Source organism: Heloderma suspectum, chromosome 3, assembly GCF_057233095.1.
Source record: "Heloderma suspectum isolate Gila_16-S chromosome 3, 16-S_ref, whole genome shotgun sequence".
In the NCBI taxonomy this organism is placed as follows: Eukaryota; Metazoa; Chordata; class Lepidosauria; order Squamata; family Helodermatidae; genus Heloderma; species Heloderma suspectum.
This window is the reverse complement of record NC_139460.1, coordinates 122,981,339-123,001,713: the sequence shown is the minus strand read 5'-3', so window position 1 is coordinate 123,001,713 and position 20,375 is coordinate 122,981,339. Positions and strand designations below refer to the sequence as shown.

At 45.9% G+C, this 20,375-nt stretch overlaps 1 protein-coding gene across 1 annotated transcript in view; it reads right to left on the bottom strand.

Annotated features, from left to right (window-relative positions):
- The window catches only part of ATP10A (ATPase phospholipid transporting 10A (putative)), a 174,127-nt gene extending 155,777 nt beyond the window's left edge, over positions 1-18,350 (bottom strand). Inside the window, exon 1 of the mRNA XM_084844345.1 lies at positions 17,468-18,350. Coding sequence (XP_084700471.1) covers positions 17,468-17,904 — 437 coding nt within the window. The 5' untranslated portion in view covers positions 17,905-18,350. The remainder of the gene's footprint in view (positions 1-17,467) is intronic.
- Positions 18,351-20,375: the final 2,025 nt, after the last annotated feature.

The following is a 20,375-nucleotide window of genomic DNA, read 5'->3' as shown; positions in this document are numbered from 1 at the left end:
TGATGTCATTAAGCTGTCCTTACTACACCAAAACACCACCTGCTGAACCAAGTCAAATGCAGCCAACTAGCCATGTGCTGTGACTGGTCAGGAGCTCGATAACCCCACCATGTTCTTATATTCCCCAATAAACTGGTAGAACGGGAGGCTGAGTGATCCCACCACGAGCTGCTTTCAACTTGGCAGGCCACAAGATGGACAGGCCTGTTTTAAAGGCTGCAAACCTCCCACAGTGGTTTGGCTGCCTGTCATGTCTGGCTCTCAAAGCCTTTAGAGATCCAATGCAGCTCAGTGAAGAGCAATACTGGAATGTGACAACGGCTCATAGCACGAGGCCTGTGCTGCTTCCCCTGTCTCTACTGCCTGCAGTCACATAAGCATACAGAGGCTGCATTCAGACACGCAAATAGCAGCTTAAGAGGCCAAGATATGAATAAGCTTCATGCCGGGAAGCCACAGTTAATCACAGTTTCCCATTATGTCCAAAGCAGGAAACTATGGTTAATGGCTGCCAAACAAGACAGAATATCACGTCATGGTTTAAAGGTGGCTTCCATATCCTGCTTCTTTGGAAGCCACTAACCATCATGGCCTGTTTCAGACATAACAGGAAGCTATGGTTAACTGCAGCTTCCTGGTTTGCTTCCCTGTTCGTGCAAAGGGAGGAATGAAGCAGCTGTGTGGGCAGCTCCAAAGCAGGGCATAAAACACAACATGCTGCACAATTAGAACACTTGTGCTCTAAGCACCTCTTCTCAAGTAACATCCATTCTGGATCTGCCCATCCAAAATTAAACATACGTGGCCCTGACAAAGCACCATAACCCAGTAAGATTTAAAACTAGCAGGGCTGGTGTCCTCACACGGCAAGTACCAATGCCCCAGTGACCTGGGAGTGTCTCCATGAGCGACTTACTCCAAGCTGGCTGCGTTTGGAGGTTGTTAGGGATACATGATGTTGTGGCCACCAGCAGCCACCCCAGAGCTTATTGAGGAAAAAACAGATTTCCTGAGACTGCTTATAATCTGATTCTTTTCCTCAAGTCAGGTTCTCCCCGGTATAGCTATTGTGTGCCCCAAACCCCACATTTACCTCGGGTATGCTAGCCCTGCCCAGGGGTGTGCCTTTCACCATGACCTCCCCAGTCAAGGGGTGCTTCCTGTCCCTGTGTTTCCCCTCCCTGTGTTTCCCAGCACAAACATATGTGTGTCTACTCAGAAGTAATTCCTATTGCAGTCAGTGAGGCTTGTCCCCTGAATGTGCACTTCAGAATTTACAGAGATACCCCTCAAATGAAATAGCACATTTTAAAGCACTAATTCTCTACAGGCTGTAAAGTGTGAGCGTATTGCTGCGATTCTCCATTGTTTGGTTTATTGCCATTCGGAAGTAACAACTTCCACCTTTGATCATCCAATCCTGCGCAGCATTGGGTTGGAAAGGGGGCTGGCTTCCTACCCCTTTGTTTCCCCTTCGTCTCTTTCCCAGCACAAACATATGTGGGTCTACCCAGAAGTAACTCCCATTGTGGTCAATGAGGGTTGTTCCTGAAATGTGTACTCCCAAAGTTACTGAGATCTCATGAATCAAAATAACGCGTTTAGGAGCCTTAAAGTCAAAGCTTCGACACTTCAATTGATCTCAACACAGCAGGGAGAACACTGTGTTCCTATGTTCTTTGTTGCTTTAAGGAAGTGAGAAAGTAAGAAATGTGGAGACAGCGGGGAGGGGGGAGAGAAGGGGATTGTTTCCAGCTTCAGCAAACTCAATGCAGAGAGAACACTGTGCCCCTTCCTGTAATGATTGTGGTTTTAAGGGAGTAAGTAATGCGGGGGGGGGGGGAGAGTGATTTTATTGAAGGAGAAAGGGGGGAGAGCCTGGATGGTGGGGGAAGCCTCTCTTATTGGTTGAGCAGCCCCTGACAGTCAGATGACGTTCACTCCAACACCCCCCCCAAACAAACCTGGAAGTATGTTCTGTGAAGTGACTTATACTGGTGTGGTGCACTCACTCATGGAGCCCTGCATGGACCAAAGCTGGCTCCTTGAAAAATCCGGGTAAGCTTTTTCTTTCTCCTCTTTATGTTATATTGTAATAAAGTGCATATTTGTGTGTGTATGTGTGAGTACACATATAAAGCTATTTTTAGATATGATACTACTTAAATATATAAATGATTTGTTCCTGGTTTAGTCTTTCTCTTAAACTTCTCTTTTTTCCCTTTTTCTTTAGTATTATTACTACTAATATCACTATGGGATTATTGTTGCTGCCGTTCCTTGCTGGCTAAACCTTTAATCTTAATTAATACGTGTTAACTGAATAGTAATTTATGGCTAATGGAAATGGATTGCTTGCTTCTATTTTTGTGTTTGGATATTTGGTTTGTTCTTATTGAAGTTTAATATAATTCAGTTTTCTTTTTTCTTTTTTCCCCTCTTCCTTCTTTTGCTATCCTCCCTTTTTTTTCTTTTTTTTAGACTACTGTAATGTCGGAAACTGAAGATTTTGATTATATTGTTGGTAGCGTTTATTTGTAAAAACAAAATAAAAATAGATTAAAAAAAAATCTGGGTAAGCCACCATTAGCTTCTCCCTCCGTTGTTGTGGAGACTCCCCTGCCCCCCCCCCCCCGCCAACAAGGTGCACCACTCCTGGATCTCAAGTGCTGGTTTAATTTCTCACAGTGCCACAGAGCAATGCTATGATGGGGGCATTGTGAAAACTTAAGAGTGTAGCCTCGGTCCTTCCCTGATGCTTTTGTGAACACGTCATGAACAGGAAATGCAGAGAAGGGAGAGCAGGTAATACGACAAGGGAAAAACAAAATACTGTGCTCAGGCCTGGCACTAGTACTTGGCATCTTAGGACAGCTCCCAAGGCCCCGGAAGGGCCCACAAGTATCAATCCCTACTCCACACTGCTATATAAACCCACTGAGGCCTCCTCCAATGGAGGAGGGGCCACACCAGAGGTCACCCTGCTGAACACCCCCTCAAATCTGGAGCCTAAGCCTACCAAACTCCAATATGTCCAAACAGCCCTAAGCTTTCCAACAGTAAGGCTGAAAGAACCCACATGTGAAGTTTTGAAAAAGCAAGAAAAGTCTGAACTGCAAGTGAACAACAGCTGCTGTCCTTATTTCAGATGCTATTGCTGCTGCATTGCATCATCTCTCATAGCACTGTCATTGTCATGCTCCTGCCAAGTTTAGTCCATCTGATTTCTGGAGCGACACTGCAGCAGTACCTGCACTGTTTAAAAGGGGATGGGAAGGAAAAGACTGCAGGTCTTCTCCCACTCAAATGCTCTGATTAATGCATTCTGAACGCTCTAAAGAGTTATCATCAAGAGTTATCTAGTTATCCTCAAGCATCCCTTGCTGCAGGCACTGTTCCTGTCGACATAGTACTGACATAGTACCACTGCAAGCAGGCACTGAGATTGCCAGCTTCATTTATCTTTTCCAGCTTACACTTTTGAGCAAGTGTTTGTGCTTTTTAAGGAACTGGTGAGTGAAGCAATAATCTTATACATGAATAAGCTTAGGTAAATCACTGTAACTGATCTATAGCTGGGAAAAACAGCAACAACAGACAACAATGCCCATGGATGGTATTTATCAATAATGCAAAGAAGGAATGTTCCACGTGCTACTTTGGGGCAAGGCATTTGAAAGGATCTAGTCTCCCCCGTAGGCATACTGCAGGTTTCTGAACCAGCTGTTTTGTCAAGATTAAGTTTGGGAGCGATGTGTCTCAAAAGTACAGGACTCCACAACATGCAGCCCCCCTAACCCAATGGGATAGTGGGCTTAGGGTGGGTTTTAAAGATATACACACACACATACATACACACACACATACAGAGTGGCCCAAAAGTAGGTATACAGTATAGTTTATTTGCATTTTATTACATTGTTTATTACATTTACATTTGTTTAACACTGTTTAATCTCGTAAGTGCTCAAAATGTATTCCACCAGCGTTGCAACATTCCTCGAACCTGTCCAGAACACTGTGACACACAGTACGACACAAATTCCGGTCCGCATCGATGTCCATAAATGCTTCCGAGATGAACTCTTTTAATTCATCCACTGTCTGGGGATTCCTCTCAAAAACCTTATTCTTTACTACGCCCCCCAAAAAGAAGTCCTTTTGTGTTAAGTCGGGTGAACGTGGCAGCCATTCAATGCTGCCACGTCATCTGATCCAGTGCTGTGGGAAGGTGTTGTCAAGATAGTCCTTTACTACAAAAGCATAATGAGGAGGTGCCCCATCTTGATGGAAGAGCAGTTCGGCAAAGTTAGCCCTGGTTCTGAGTTGTGGCACTACCACGTTGCGTAACATGTTAACGTAATTGTTACTATCCGCAGTTGTATTGAAGAAACCCGGTCCTACAACATCTTCGCTGGACAGTGCACCCCACACTGTGACACCTGGCTGGTTCAGTTGAGATGGGAAGGGGAGAGAATGTGTGAGTAGAAGATGTGTGGGTGGAGTCAGAATGACAGTTGGGAAGAGTGACAGGGAGTGGCAGTTAAATCAGTGAAGTGTAGAGAGTGAGGGGAGTGAAGCCCGGAAGTAGGTATACAGTTGTTTAGGTGTGTTTTTTTTACTGATATTGTGAATGATGGCAGCGAACTTGAGTCAAGAACAAAGAAAGTGGATTCTAAAGCAATACTGGAAGACTGAAAATGCTAAGCGGGTGCACACAGCGTGGCAAGAAGCATCTGACACTCCTCCACCAACACGTCTGACAATTTATCGTCTTAGAGATAAATTTGAAGCAACAGGTGCAGTGGCTAATACACCAAAATCTGGACGTCCTGGGACGTCTATGACAGAGGAAAACGAGATGAGAGTCACTCTGACATTTGTGAACAGTCTGAAAAAGTCCACAAGACGTGCGTTTAGCAGCTATCCATACCTAGAACGTCCTTGCAACGCTTAATGCGTAAATGGAAATTGAAGCCGTACCGTCAAAGACTGTTACATGATCTTCTGGAGGACGACCCAGACCGTTGGTTGCAATTCTGTGAGATGATGCGTAACCAAATCTCTAACGAACCAGACCTTCTTGATAAGATCATCTGGTCAGATGAGGCTTCTTTCAAGTTGTCAGGCCACGTGAACAGGCATAACTGTGTGTATTGGGCAGATGAAAATCCTCATTTGACTATCACATCTCAACTGAACCAGCCAGACGTCACAGTGTGGGATGCACTGTCCAGCGAAGGTGTTGTAGGACCGGTTTTCTTCGATACAAGTGTGGATAGTAACAATTACCTAAACATGTTACGTGACGTGGTAGTGCCACAACTCAGAACCAGGGCTAACTTTGCCGAACTGCTCTTCCAACAAAATGGGGCACCTCCTCATTATGCTTTTGCAGTAAGGGACTATCTTGACAACACCTTCCCACAGCACTGGATCGGACGACATGGCAGCATTGAATGGCCGCAACGTTCACCCAACTTGACACCAATGGACTTCTTTTTGGGGGGCGTAGTAAAGAATAAGGTTTTTGAGAGGAATCCCCAGATAGTGGACGAATTAAAAGAGTTCATCTCGGAAGCATTTATGGACGTTGATGCGGACTGGAATTTGTGTCGTACTGTGTCACTGTGTTCTGGACAGATTTGAGCAATGTTGCAACATGGATGGAATACATTTTGAGCACTTACGAGATTAAACAGCGTTAAACAAATGTAAATGTAATAAACAATGTAATAAAATGCAAATAAACTATACTGTATACCTACTTTTGGGCCACTGTGTATATACATACACGCACACACACACATATGTTCTTTACAGACTTCCACCTATGAATTTATGCGAAAGCATAACCACCCCATGTGTCACACAAGTATGAGAACTGGGATTGTCCGAAGCTCCTTGCTTCATGTTGACATGGTGGCAAACACACATTTACCTCTGTATATTATGTGAAGCAAGTGGCCCTGTGGAGTGCATAGGACTGCACCCTAAGCTTAGAAAACCTTTTTCTGTTGCTGTGGGATAATCTGAGGTAGGGTTCAAATTAATTGAAGAATTTACTTTGATTGCCAGCAGCTCAGCCTTAGGAGAGGCAGCTCAACCTTTTAGAATCAGGGAAAAACTGCATAAACCAGGAAACCACCATACAAGCAATGGTTGGGCAAAAGGGGTGGGGCTAGGGCAAGAGGGTGTAGCTTTCTGGGCCAGATTTGGCCCCCGGGCCTGAAGTTCCGCACCCCTGTCCTAACAGTATGAACTATTCAATAGTGGAATAGATACTGCCTCGGAAGGTGGAGGGCTCTCCTTCACTGCAGGTATGTAAGGCTGGATGACCAGCTGCCAGGGACACTGGACTTGCATCCTGCCCCTGATGAGTATACATTTAGCAGGGGGCTGGACTAGATGACCTTCAAGAACCCTTTCAACTGTAGGATTCTACTAATCTTGAGATTTATTTAATTAATTAAAAAATAAATTAGCAATGATTATACTCTCATCTGCGCAGTTTCATCAAATCATGCCCTCCTGTTCCTTAAGGTAACGAATCCTGCTGAAACGTCCGTGTGCTGGACCAAGCGACTAGTCCAAACAACCTGGGAAGACAACTGAGGCATTTTGGAAATATTTGACGTTCAGTTAGCCAAGATGCTGTTTACACAGGGGTTATTCAAACACAGGGTTACCTGGAGGTCACACAGTGAGCTCAGATAACAAGATGTTTCAGATAGCTGGATTAAACTAATGGGGGCTGTGCTGTATCTTCAAATAAACTTTGTGTTCTACTTTAGGATCTCTAGGGACTACTGCTAAAACTTCTCTTTCTACTAGGATGGTAAGAATTTTCCACTTAAAAGAAGGGCACAGAATTGCTCTATATGCATCCAACTGCAGTAGCCAGATTTACAAATGCCAGAGTGAGGAAACGGCAAAATTACTGTGCTATTGCTATTAAACACAAAGCTTAGACTACCCACCCTAGCTTTCTCAAGGTGAATTAAAACAAAAGCAAAGGTGTTATATACAAAGGACCTATCAGCAAACCTTTAACTCTGCCTAAAGCAACCACCACCACTAGGCAACACACAGTCCACAAAAGCCAGTTCACACAACAGTCATGTACTACAGAGGACTGATTCTAGAACCAAAGACTGTGACCACTGTCTCAGTTCCCCTGCTGTGGGAAGCAGAGGCGTTTTACATCAGCAGCCCTCCTCTGTGGCCAACTTTGCACTGCCAGCTTTGCACGTACTAAGACTACCACATTGCATCCATGCTACACAGGCTGGAGAGATGGGCTGCTGGTTCCAACTTGCACCAGCCTGGCAAGGATGCAGCCAGAAGGGAGAGCTAAACTGCCCATCCCTCTTTCAGACCATTTTTGCAAAGCTTTAGATTTTGCAGATTCAAAAGCTAAGCGGAGACATATTTCTGAATTTATATTCCGATTTGACTCTTGAACAACTTCTTTAAAATATGTGCACACCTGAGGCCTAAGCATCTAGGTCCTCCTTTTCCAAAATGTCTGGATCTGGGACCTCCATGCCAATCTCCCACGTAACTTCATACAAATGCAATCCTATGTCAGTGGGCTGGTGAATCCGCTCTGGGTTTCAGTCAGAACCAGTCAGAACTCTAAAGGAGCTTCGCACCTTGGATAAATGCAGTCCTCCATTATTTGAGAGAAGGATCCGCTCCGCCACTATTCAGGGGGAATCCTTGACATGGCTGTTCTCCTGTTGTCTCTAGCTGAAAACACAGGGAATATTGTGACCTCTGTTTCTAGCTGTTAAGCGCAAGCGTCTTGCTTGTAGTGGAAACGGGCAGGCTGCCTGCACACATGCAGAATTACTGGTCTAACCCGCAGGGCCCCTTCCCGTTTTTTGCCTCTGTCTGAGGGCACCTGCTGAACATAGAGGAGCAAAGATGGAGTTGGGGAGGGGGCAGTGTCTGGGTAGTACTGGTATTCTTTCAGAAACCATTAAAACAACAAGCCCAGCATCGGATGGCAGCATCTTGGACAGATGCCAAGGGGCCAGCACCCAATGAAGACTGGTGGCTCTGATGTCAGTGGGGCAGTGAATCCGCTCTGGGTTTCAGTCAGAACTCTAAAGGAGCTTCGCACCCTGGATAACTCCTTTAGAGTTCTGACTGAAATCCATTCTCACCGCCCCACTGACATCGGAGCCACCGGCCTCCACTGCTGCCTCAGGCCTCATTTTCAGGAACTCCTTCAATGAGCGCGGGGCAGCAACCACTCTCATTTCCCACAATGCCCTGCAGCAATATATTGCTGCAGGGCATTGTGTTGTTGTTGTTGTTCAGTCATTCAGTCGTGTCTGACTCTTCGTGACCCCATGGACCATAGCACGCCAGGCTTTCCTGTCCTGCGCTCTCTCCCAGAGTGTGCAATTACAACTTCGACAGTCGCTTCAGCACTCACCCTAAGAACCCTGATAGTGTCATTGTCTTCTGGTAGTACGCCCAATCACTTGCCTCTACCTTTAGGCAGAGATAAACAGAAGGTGAGACTGCCTGCTGACATTGGGACGACACCCCATGCCAAGGTGCCCCGCAAACCCAGAACTGGCCCTGATTGGTAAAAGTGTTAAAGGGAAGGCTTTGCTCCTTTAAATACCCTTCTCACTAGGCAAAGATTGGGCTTCTGGGAAGTGAGTCAGATAACGGAACTTCTCTGGATCATTTGGGAGGGATCCTGCCCCTCTGGTTATTTGCGGTATTAAAGAGAGATGCCATGTCAACCACACACCCATCTATCCAACTGACCATTATCCTGATCAAATCTACTTGGCTAAGTAAAGGGCACTCCATTATCTCACTTATCAACCTACTGCACCACCTGAATCTCTGGCTAATATAAAATTAATCTCTGGCTATTAAAAAGACCATTATGTTTCTGCTCTCTGCCTGTTCAGGAACCTGTGTGTTTCGCCTGGAGCAGGAGACAGATCTGCATTACAGCTGGCCTTTATGTTTTCAGAAATGGGGGTCAGCCCCTGCTTTTTTGTCCCAGAATGCTAGTTGCTATTTGATATCTGTAACACCTCCCACTTACTAATTCATTCAATCTGCAATCTCCACCTTGAAACTCAGTCTAAGCTGCAGATCCCATGGTCACAATATCTGGCCTAATCTTTGTACTTTGGGGGGGATTGCCCACACCCCCTGCTTTTTGTACCAATGAAAGAGTTCTGCAGAACTCAAAGCTTGCACGTTCTTTTGTAGCATCTGGATTGGTCCTAATAAAAATAGTGCCCACTTGCGGATTTTAGGGCTCCTTCACACTGAGCTTTTATCCTGGGAATGAGATTGCTCCTTCACAGAAGTTTGTGGGCTCTTTACATGATGTCCTGACCCTGACATGACCCTCCAGGGTGTCTCCTGCACTAAATGCCCTTTGTTCTGTTTTTAAATAGATGGCAGATAATGAGCTATCAAATTACCCCATTGTGTTCCACTTGATTTCCTTCATGAAAAGACTTAAAGTGGCAAGAAGAGGGGCAAGATCAATGAAATATAACGGAGGACTCAGCTATGGGGAGAAGGAGGGGGAAGGGGAGGGGGGAAGGAAGCGCGTGTAAAGGGAGTCAGTTGTGATCCTGTATTTAAAACAGAAGCAGAAAGCCCCGTTTTAAATGCAGGATTTTAGGCTGGTGTAGAGATCCCCTTAGATTCTTCCGTTGTAACTCACTCTGAGTGGCACCCATTCTGTACATGCAGTTGCTAAAAGAAAGTAAATGCAGGTGCCTTTAACATCATAGCCACCAATGACAGGTGTTCAAAACACTGTGTCAGAGCCAAAGGGGAGCCAACAGTCACAGTTTATAGTATCATGCCTCACCTGGAGATGTAAAATCATTGTTTTCCCCACTTCTGTCCTTTTTTCAGCTCTCCCAACACTTACTGGAAAACATCCATTAGAAACCATGAAATTAATTATGAGATTTGCTGGGAATTTAAAATCAGTCTACAGTTAAGTGCTTACTTGGATTATCTCCTTCCTTGCATTGTTAGATGTGGAGACTGACCGGGGTGCTGTCTGGTGAGTGGAGAAAGAAGCAGAATTCTCGCTAAGAGGAAAGAATCCAGGTCTGTGAGAAGCAATGGTAACTGGAGGTGGACAGAAGCTGTGAGGGAAGGTAGGCAAGAAATACAGGAGCATCTTGTGGACCTCACTCACACAAATATTTTGATACTTGAGGTTTAGGCCAGAATTTCTAACCCACCACTGCTTGTATACCTACCAACATCATTGGCAGAAAGATCAGCATGGTACAATACAACAACCCATCGCTATGCCTTACTTCACTGCGTTAACCAGATGACACACAAGCAAGATCAACAAGCAAGCTCCAAGGGAAAGATCATAATTTTCTTCCACTCAAATACACTTCTGACTTCAAGTCCTCTCATTCTCACTCTTGACTTCAAGCCCTCTCTGTCACTCCTTACCACTCTCACATGTTCTTTCTGGCCAAAAGTCAGCACATCCTGTGATAGCCGTGGGCAAATCCAAGAATATGCAGCCAACAGATGTAACTAGACTCTTATTCAAACTGGTGAGACAACTACACCATTTAACGCTGGCACACCACTTTCTTCTACAGTTAAGTGTTTGGTTTTTTAAAATGTATTATTCCATATTTTTAAAAAAACAGTGTAGGCTCTCAATATACTACAGAATTATGTCTTCCATAGCACTGTCCCATCCTCCATGAAACTTTCTCATGTATGTTGCACCAGCGTTGGAAAGACAGTTCATCTCTTAAGGACAGCTGCCATCATTCAATAACAAATTCCAGAAAGCATCCAGGGAGTTTCTGCTGTCAATTCCAGACGCCAATAAAGCTTACTGTACTGCAAGAAAGAATCCTTCCATGCAAGAAAGAGAAATAAAACTTCCCTACCGGAATAGCCTTGCCCTGTCACCACTGGCTGGTTTACTTTTCTGAACTACTTCAGTAACCAAGCAGCTTTCTGGAGCGTAGAGAGATGGCAAACGCTCCCAAAGGAAGAAGCAGGCAGCAAAAAAGTCAATCAGCTCTTGTGGTTCAGATCTGACATCGAAATCAGGGATCGGGACTGAGCCATGAGATTCGGGGAGCCCTCCTTTTTCTTCGCCTTACCCAGGGCATGGAGGTTAAGTAGAGTATTGGATGAGGACTGCGTAGACCCAGGTTCAAATCTTCCGTCAGCTATGAAGTTTTATTTATTTACCAATGTTTATGAATCGCTTACATCAAAAAGAAATTGCTAAGCAACACATGCACAATACAGCTTAAAACCATAGTAAACTACTCTATGAATCTTAGAAGTGACAATAGCATGTCAACAAGAAAAAGATCAGTGTTCTAGGAAAGCTTGATGGAATAACTATGTTTTCAGCAGGTGCCGAAAAACTAGCAGGGTCGGCGGTGGTTTCATTTGTGGTAGGGAGTTCCAGAGAATGGGTGATGTGATACTAAAGGCCTCATTCTGAGCAGTCTTGGACCTGACCTCTGATATCTTAGGCAGTACCAGGAAGACATCTCCTGATGAGTGCAGCAACTGAACAGGGAGGTAAGGGGTCAGGTAATTTCTTAAGTATCTTGGTCTTGAGATGTTTAGGGCTGTGTAAACAAGTACCGAGTGCTTTAACCTGGCGCAGTAGAATATTGGCAGCCACTGTAGTTCCCTCAGCATAGGTGTAATATACTGGTGATAAGCTGCTCCCATTATCAGCCTTGCTATGGCATTCTGCACCAACTGCAGCTCCCAGACTAACCCCAAGGGCAGCCCCACATAAAGTGCATTGCAGTGATCCAATTTTGAGGTTACCAATGCATGGACCACAGTGGTCAAGCTATCCCTGTCCAGGAATGGCCACAGCTGCCTTACCAGCAGAAGCTGGAAAAAGGCACTCTTAGCTGTGCCTCCAGTGTTAGTGTTGGATCGACGAGCACCCCCAGACTACGCACCTGCTCTTTCAGGGGAAGTGTAACCCCATCTGGACCACGCAACTGATCCAGTTCTCGGACATGGGAACCACTCACCCGCAGAGCCTCCATCTTGCCAGGACTCGGATTCAATTAACTGACCCTCATCCAGCCCACTACTGCATCTAGACACCAGTCCAGGACTGCGCAACCCCCCACGTGCCCTGCCCCCAATCAGACACTACAGAGAAATAGAGCTGGTTGTCATCAGCATACTGATGGCACCTTGCTCCAAATCCCCTAATGGCCACTCCCTATGATGTCACATTGATGCAAAATAGCACTGGGGACAAAATATTGCCCTGCAGTACCCTACTGCCTAAACTTTGGGGGGGGGGGTTATAAACACTCCCTCCAAACTATTATCTGAAATCAACCACACAGATAGAACCTGAACCACCAACGAACAGTGCCCCTAACATCCACTTTCCCCTAAATGGGGGTATCTGCAACTAGATATGTAAAATTTCCAGAAATCTTGAGGTCATAGAAAAAAAAACAGGGTTTTTTTTTTGGGGGGGGGGGTTGGAAACATTGGAATTTTTTTTAAAAAAGCAATACTTCTTTTTTAAGAACTCTTTACAGACCTAAAGTCACTTTGTTGCTTTAAGACCGTCTTCCCCAACCTGGTACCCTCCGATATTTTGGACTTCAGCTCCCACAGCCTCAGGCAGCACAGCCAATGATCAGGAATCCTGGGCACTGAAGTCCAAAACATCGGGAGGGCACCAGGATGGGGAGGGCTGTTTTGGGAACATAAAGCAGCTTTTCTGCTCCTAAAGTTATGTTATGTATGACTTAGTTTGCTCATAAAATTATCATTATATTTAAAAACTAACTGAGTTTAAAGTAAACTAAGTTAGTAAATTTGTAATTCTTATCTGAATAGATTAGATCTACATTAAACGACTGCTACAGCATCAGAAACACAGGACTCTATAAAACAAAACCCAAGCTGTCAAGATTGCACAATAGCAACTCTACTCACACGGTGGGAAACTGAGCATAAATGTCAGTGAAATATACTTTAGATCAAAAATTTTCATAAGGGTAGAAAGAACTAATTATGCTGGAAATCTTACATGGAGGATTAAAATCATATTTTCCCCATGACTTCATTATTTACAGATATTTTACATCTCTGGCCTTTCTAAAAAAGTATTCTTATTACACAGTTTTTAGAAATCATTTTTTGGGGGCGGGGAGTAAAGGCTAGGTAAAAATATATAAATACTTTGTCTTAAAGAAAATACTTCATAATATTTCAATTTTTCAGAAAAAACAAAAATGGTCCCATTACCACTTGCTCCTATAATCTGAGCACTGCTGTGTACCATCCACAGCTTGACAATTAATCTCCCCCAAGGCTGCATGGACAGTGGATGATGAACCCTGATAAATTAAAAAAAAAAGTTGGTTTTGATCAAAAGTAAATTTTTTGATCAAAAGTAGAATTTTTAAAAAAGGAAATTGTCAAGGCACAATTAGAAACAATTCCAACAAGAAAAAAAAGGTAGAAGACAACAAAAGAAGCCAGGTGGCTTCACAAAAAGCTAAGAGATGACCTGAAAACAAAGAAGGACACATATAGGAAGTGGAAAGAAGGCCAAGCAACAAAGGAAGAGTACAGGCAGGTAGCACAGAATTGCAGGGATGGCGTCAGGAAGGCTAAAGCTGAGAATGAGCTGAGGTTAGCGAGGGATGCTAAAAGCAACAAAAAGGCTTTCTTCAGCTACGTGCATAGTAAAAGACAGAGGAAAGAAATGGTGGTTCAGCTATTAAATAAGGATGGCAAAACAATAACAGATGACAAAGAAAAGGCAGAGGTGCTCAATTCCTACTTTGGCTCAGTCTTCTCCCAAAAGAGGGTCTATGACACCCCTGGCAAAGGCGAAGTACAGGGTGAAGGGACAGCACTGCAGCTTGAGACTGACAGGCATATGGTCCAGGAACACCCAATTACTCTGCATGAGTTCAAATCTCCAGAGCCAGATGAACTGCATCCTAGAGTAATAAAGGAACTGGCAGAAGAACTCTCAGAACCACTGTCTATTATCTTTGAGAAATCATGGAGGACGGGGGAAGTGCGAGATGACTGGAGAAGGGCTAATGTTGTCCCTATCTTCAAAAAGGGTAAAAAGGAGGAACCTGGGAACTACAGACCAGTCAGTCTGACATCAATCCCTGGGAACATTCTGGAGATGATAAAGCAATCCATCTGTAAGCACCTTGAAAACAATGCAGTGATTAACCGAAGCCAACAGGGATTTGTCAAGAACAAATCCTGCCAGACAAATCTGATCTCATTTTTTGATCAAGCAACCTCCCTTGTGGACTGTGCTGTGGTCATAATATACCTCGACTTCAGAAAAGCTTTTGACAAAGTGCCCCATGATATCCTGATGAGCAAACTAGCTCAAAGTGGGCTAGATGAAACAACGATCCGGTGGATCCACAATTGGCTAAAGAATCGGACCCAAAGAGTGCTTATCAATGGGATCTGCTCAGACTGGGGAGAGGTAACGAGCGGGGTACCACAGGGCTCAGTCCTGGGCCCAGTGATCTTCAACATTTTGATTAATGACCTGGAGGAGGAGGTGCAGGGAATGCTGATCAAACTTGCTGATGACACAAAATTGGGCGGGATCGCTAATACTTTGGAAGACAGAAACAAAATTCAAAGTGATCTGGATAGACTGGAGCGCTGGGCTGAAAACAACAGAATGACATTTAATAGGGCTAAAGGCCAAGTTCTGCACCTAGGAAAAAGAAACCAAAGGCACAGTTACAAGATGGGCGATACGTGGCTCAACAATACTACAAGCAAGAAGGATCTTGGAATTGTTGTCGATCACAAGCTGAATATGAGCCAACAATGTGATGAGGCTACAAAAAAGGCAAATGCTATTTTGGGCTGTATTCATAGCATCCAAATCCCAGGAAGTACTAGTCCCCCTCTACTCAGCACTGGTTAGGTCTCATCTGGAGTATTGTGTCCAGTTCTGGGCACCGCACTTTAAGAAGGATACAGACAAGCTGGAGAGGGTTCAGAGGAGGACAACAGGGATGATCGAGGAATGGAAACAAAGCCCTGTGAGGACAGACTGGAAGAACTGGGCATGTTTAGCCTTGAGAAGACTGAGGGGAGATATGATAGTGCTCTTCAAGTACTTGAAGGGTTGTCACAGAGAGGAAGGCCAGGATCTCTTCTCGATCATCCCAGAGTGCAGGACACGGAATAATGGGCTCAAGTGACAGGAAGCCAGATTCTGGCTGAACATCAGGAAAAGCTTCCTGACTGTTAGAGCAATATGACAATGGAACCAATTACCTAGGATGGTGGTGGGCTCTCCCACACTGGAGGCATTCAAGATGAGGCTGGACAGCCATTTGTCGGGGATGCTCTGACTTGGATTCCTGCATTGAGCAGGGGGTTGGACTCAATGGTCTTGTAGGCCCCTTCCAACCCTACTATTCTATGATTCTATGACTATTCTATGAGTCCAACATTACCACCTGAATTCCTTAGGGGTTGCATATGCACATTCATCTCTCAATAGCTGCAAACCAGTGATGAGTTGCAATGGTTCTCTCACATATTCAAGGCACAATGGTTTTCTCACACATGCAAGGCACACGAATTTTCACATCCCTTCAAAGCATGGTTTCCTATCCTGCCTTGAATGGAGCATTCAAATCACAGTTTCCTGATTCAGAGACCACAGCAAACTGTGGTTTTACAAACAGGGAAGTTTTCTATTAAGCCAGGCACACAAAGGGAAGAGGGAAGGGAAGGGGGAACGTGATGGCACACGCTGTATTCATAATCCAACAAGCCATGGTTGGTTAGGCCAGGAATGTGATTTCTGCACCAGGCCAATTCTTTCCAATAAAATCTATCTGTTCACACATTTGCCTACAAGTCATTAAGTAGACAGACCTCAAAAGATCTACATCCACATATAAATGAGATCGTAGAGAGGCAAACACTGCAAACTTCACTAATTCACACTTCCCTAATCCATTCACCCTATAATTGAAAAATAGGAATCTCCTTCCTTCTCTGTCTGGTCAGCAGAGATTTAACTGCATATTGCTGTAATGAGGTTTCAAATTACTAGGGCAGAATTACTGTACTGCTATAAATATAACCATTTTCTGCAATGAAGTAATCTCAAAGATGTATGAATGAAACAATGCATTTCAGATTCAGAAATAAAGTTAATTTCATATTACATGAGACTGAACTGACAAGCAATCTTATACTGCCCCACGCATTCTAATACTGTCGTGGTAGGGTAATTGGTTAGGTAATTTAAAAAGTTAACCAAATAGCGTTATGGAAATCATACATACATAACATTAAAAGTCCATGATGGATTGAAAACTGATTTGCCCGTTTCCAAAATTAGTAGGGAAAGTATTTTAGGAGCATTAAGAGAGTCAAATAAAAGGGAGAAACTGACGGAGTATATGAAAAGGGCAGTCCACGGCATGTTTTGGGGAGGGCACCATCTACTGCAGCTCTCCTGCACTTACTTAAGTACTGAGTCAATGGCACTTGCACATACATACATAGACATTCATAGGATCTCGGTCCAAGTCAAAACACGGTAACAGTGCAAACTTAAGCATGTTTACCCAGGAGTGAATCTCAGTGAGCTCAATGGGGCTTGTCCCCTAGATAGTGGGCCTAGCATTGCACTGTAATGGTCAAACTCACCCTGACAAACTCCTCAAATGTTCAACCAAATTCTCAAGGAGGAAAACTTTTCCACAGCAAAGAACCGTTTGGAATTAAGGTGATAACGTATCGTTTTGTATAAGGTGGGCACACACACACAAATCTACACGCGTGAGGAAGTGGCAAAGTGGACTAAAAAATGCAAAGAAAAGAAAATTAATCAGATGCTAGCAGTCTGGATGAGAAAGGTATAGATACAATAACAAATCTCTATTTTGTAATATGTTCATTATTGTGAGAGAAAGGGAAGGCTGGAAGGGGATAGGATCACCCAAATGCCTGCATGCTGCGGAGGATGGTTAGCTGGGGCAGGACTTTGGGACAGAAGTCTAGGGCCCCAATTAGCAGAATGAGCAGGGGGGCCCCCAAACACAGCAGGGCTGGCTTACCATATTTTGAAGGTTGCGAAGTATATGTTCCCATCTAAAGGGGAGAACATAAGGCCACTGAGTCTAACTGCACCACTGGGGGCAATTCTATTTGGCAAACAGGAAGGACACACACTTTTCAATAAACAGTTAATAAAAAATAAATCATATCTTCGTTTCTGACAGCCATGGGGTGCCCCGTTATCTCAAGCTTTCCCATTTTGCTCCCTCTCTGCTTCTGCTTTGGCCATGAGGCCCACAGGCACAACATCCCCCAGATCTTGGTCTGCCCTTTCAGCTTTACACGCCACTGCCATCATCAGGAGAGCATTGAGTGTTTATCGTTCTCCCGTTACCTGCAGTAGACCAAGCACTCCATGTGGTTGATCTCCTGGTCTGAACGGTATCGGCTGTAGTCTTCCCACAAGTCTTTGACAGCCGTCACAGCCAGGATGAACAGCACAGGGGCCAGGGCCAGCTCGGGCTGGAAGGCATTGACAGCGGGCACGAAGTTGAGCAGGGCAATGAAGACGAAGTAAACGTTGGCCAGGCGATGGAACTGCTCAAAGAGGTTCTTGGGCAAGAAAGACACAGCCGTGTATTTAGTGGTCTTGAGTCTATTGTCGGCTGGAGGATAGGCATTCTCCATTTCAGGCCAGGGCAGCAGCAGGTTGGAGCACACCCTCCGAATCCTGCCTGCCTCTTTCTTCTTCTTCTTCCTCCTCCTCCTCTTCCTTTCTTTTTCTTCCTTCTGCTCCTGAGGAGACTCCCCTCCATCTCTGCCTTGTGTCATTGCGTTCTCCCCCCAAATGCACAGAAAACACAGGAAGCCAAAGTCAGAACTTCTCCTGCACTTCCGAGCACATGGAGAAAGTAATCAACTCGTTCCCTCCCGCCCTCCGTCCTCCTTTTGCACTACGTGATCATCTTTTGGAGCTTAGTCATACCCTGACTTTCTTTCTTTTTCCGCTGAGGGAGGGAGGGAGGTGCGAATCCTCCCCCCTCCCTCTTAACCCAGCCTCCTAGAAAAGTTTGTTTAGAATTCAGATCTCTCTCTCTCTCTCTCTCCCCCCCCCCCCCCAGTCCGGGTTTAGGAGGATGGGCTCTGCTCCCGCCTTCAAACTTTCCCCTGCGCTTCTTCCTCCCAACAGGGAGGCGATTGAATGACCGGCCCCGCTCTCCGTGGCTTCCAGGCGCCCGGGGATCGCACAAAGTCAGCCTTGTGTCTGTACGTCATTTCTCGCTAGCCCGTTTCCGCTGTACTGCTAAGAGCAGGGGGCTCCGCTGACGGCAGGGCAGGGCAGGGAGGAGAGAGCGGCGCGTTGGAGCGGATTACACGCACGCCGTGGCATGCGGGGGTGGCTCTGGAAACTCCCTCCCAGGGAAAAGGGCGGCGGGAAGGCGGCCGAGCGGGGAACTTTCCCCAAAGAAAGTAACACGGAGAATGGGGGCGTGGTGGGGGGATAAAGTTGAGCCGTGGTCGCGGCACACCATGCGCGTGCACACACGCACCCCCTGTACAACCCGATCGTGCGTACGTCGACACGGGTCAGCCCCACGCCCACCGCTTGGCGAGCGCCCAACCAAGCGCGCATCGACGGTGCTTTCTTTTCCTAAGGGACCCAACTGATTTCTCTGCTCAGGGCGAAATCGCGCCGAAGGACTTTCCCCATAGGGCACACACGGAGGAGAAGAACTGTGCTGAAACGTTCTCTGCCCCCCAAATGAGAATAAAACCCAGACGCTATCCACCTTTCTAGCGAGGACGCCCTCACTTTTCAATCATGGTGCTTGGTTTCCCCTCCCGTCCCGGCAGACAAGGCTATTTTTTGCGCTTTGCGCGTCCTTAAAAGTTCTTCCCGCGTAGTGACGCATACGAAACGGTGCTACTCGCTAACATCGGCGCGGGGCTCCCAACAGCCCGGTTGCCTCTTCGCTTGCCCCTTCAGTTTCGAGCTGCCGAAACCGAGAAAGGCCCCCCCAGCAGACCGAGCGGGAAAAGCCGGAAAGGCGCTAACTCTGAATTCTGCAAATATACAAAGGGGGGCCAAGAACAGAAACCACCAGTTGCTGGGCGGGGAGAGGCAGCAATTGTGGATTGGCGACTAAGCCATTTATCCGCAGCTCAACCTTCGGCCTGTTTACTCGGAAGCAAGTTCCACTGTGTTCAGTGGGGCTTACTCCTGGGTAAGCGTGCATGGGATCGCAGCCGGGGCTAGTGATGTTTGTCCGCGTAAATGAGCCATTAGAAATCTAACACAGGCAGAAATTTCAGAGATCACCCAATGTTACCTCCAAGCAGGGGTGATGCTAGGCTATAAAAGATTCGCGGGGGGGGGGCAGGCCCATGGGGCACAAATCTGCATGAAATGTGCATATCTTGATTTATATCTATTTACGCAAATATAGAACTATTTACTAGGATTCATTTACATTACACAGGAGGCAAAGACTACCAGTTAATTTCTCATCCAAATAACCTCAATCAAACAATTCTTCAATTAATTTGCACCCTACCCCAGATTATCCCAAAGCAACAGAAAAGGGTTTTTCTAAGCTTAGGGTGCAGTCCTATGCATGCTTAGCCAGAAAAAAACGCCCCGCAATACCCGGCTTTCCCCAGCCACCTTGCTGGCTGGGAAATGCTGGGTGGTGTAGGATTATTTTTCTGTCTAAACATGCATGAGATTGCACCCTAATTGGTTAGAGATTTTTGGAGGGGGCTTTTGCAGCATGGGGGGAGCGGAGAGTTAACCCTCCCCAGCTGCAATCCCCCGTGAAAACTGTCCCCTGCTTGGCAATTAAGGGTGCAGTCCTATGTGTGTTTGGACAGATAAAACACCTACAACTCCCAGCATCCCCCCAGCCATTTTGGGGATTGGCTTCAGCCCTTTGGATAGCTCCTTTGGAGTTCTGGCTGGTTCTGACTGCAACCTAGAATTGATTTACAGTCCCACTCAAATCGGAGTCACCAGCCTCCACTGTTTAAGATCACACCCTAAAGGCGCAATCCTAACTAGATTGGCAGCCGCCTCCGACCTTGGAGGCGACCACCTACCCAAAGCAAGGCAGGAGAGCCACGGGGGGATCGTTCCCTCCGCGCCTCTCCTGCCTTGCTATTTTTCACTAGACAGCCGTTTTCAGCTGTCTAGCGGCGGCGAGGCCGACCGGGAGAGGAAGCTGCCGTACGACACGTGGGATGTGTCGTGCACGCAGCTCCACTCTCCCCGCCCCAGAATGCCCCCAGCCCCGCCCCTTTTCAGT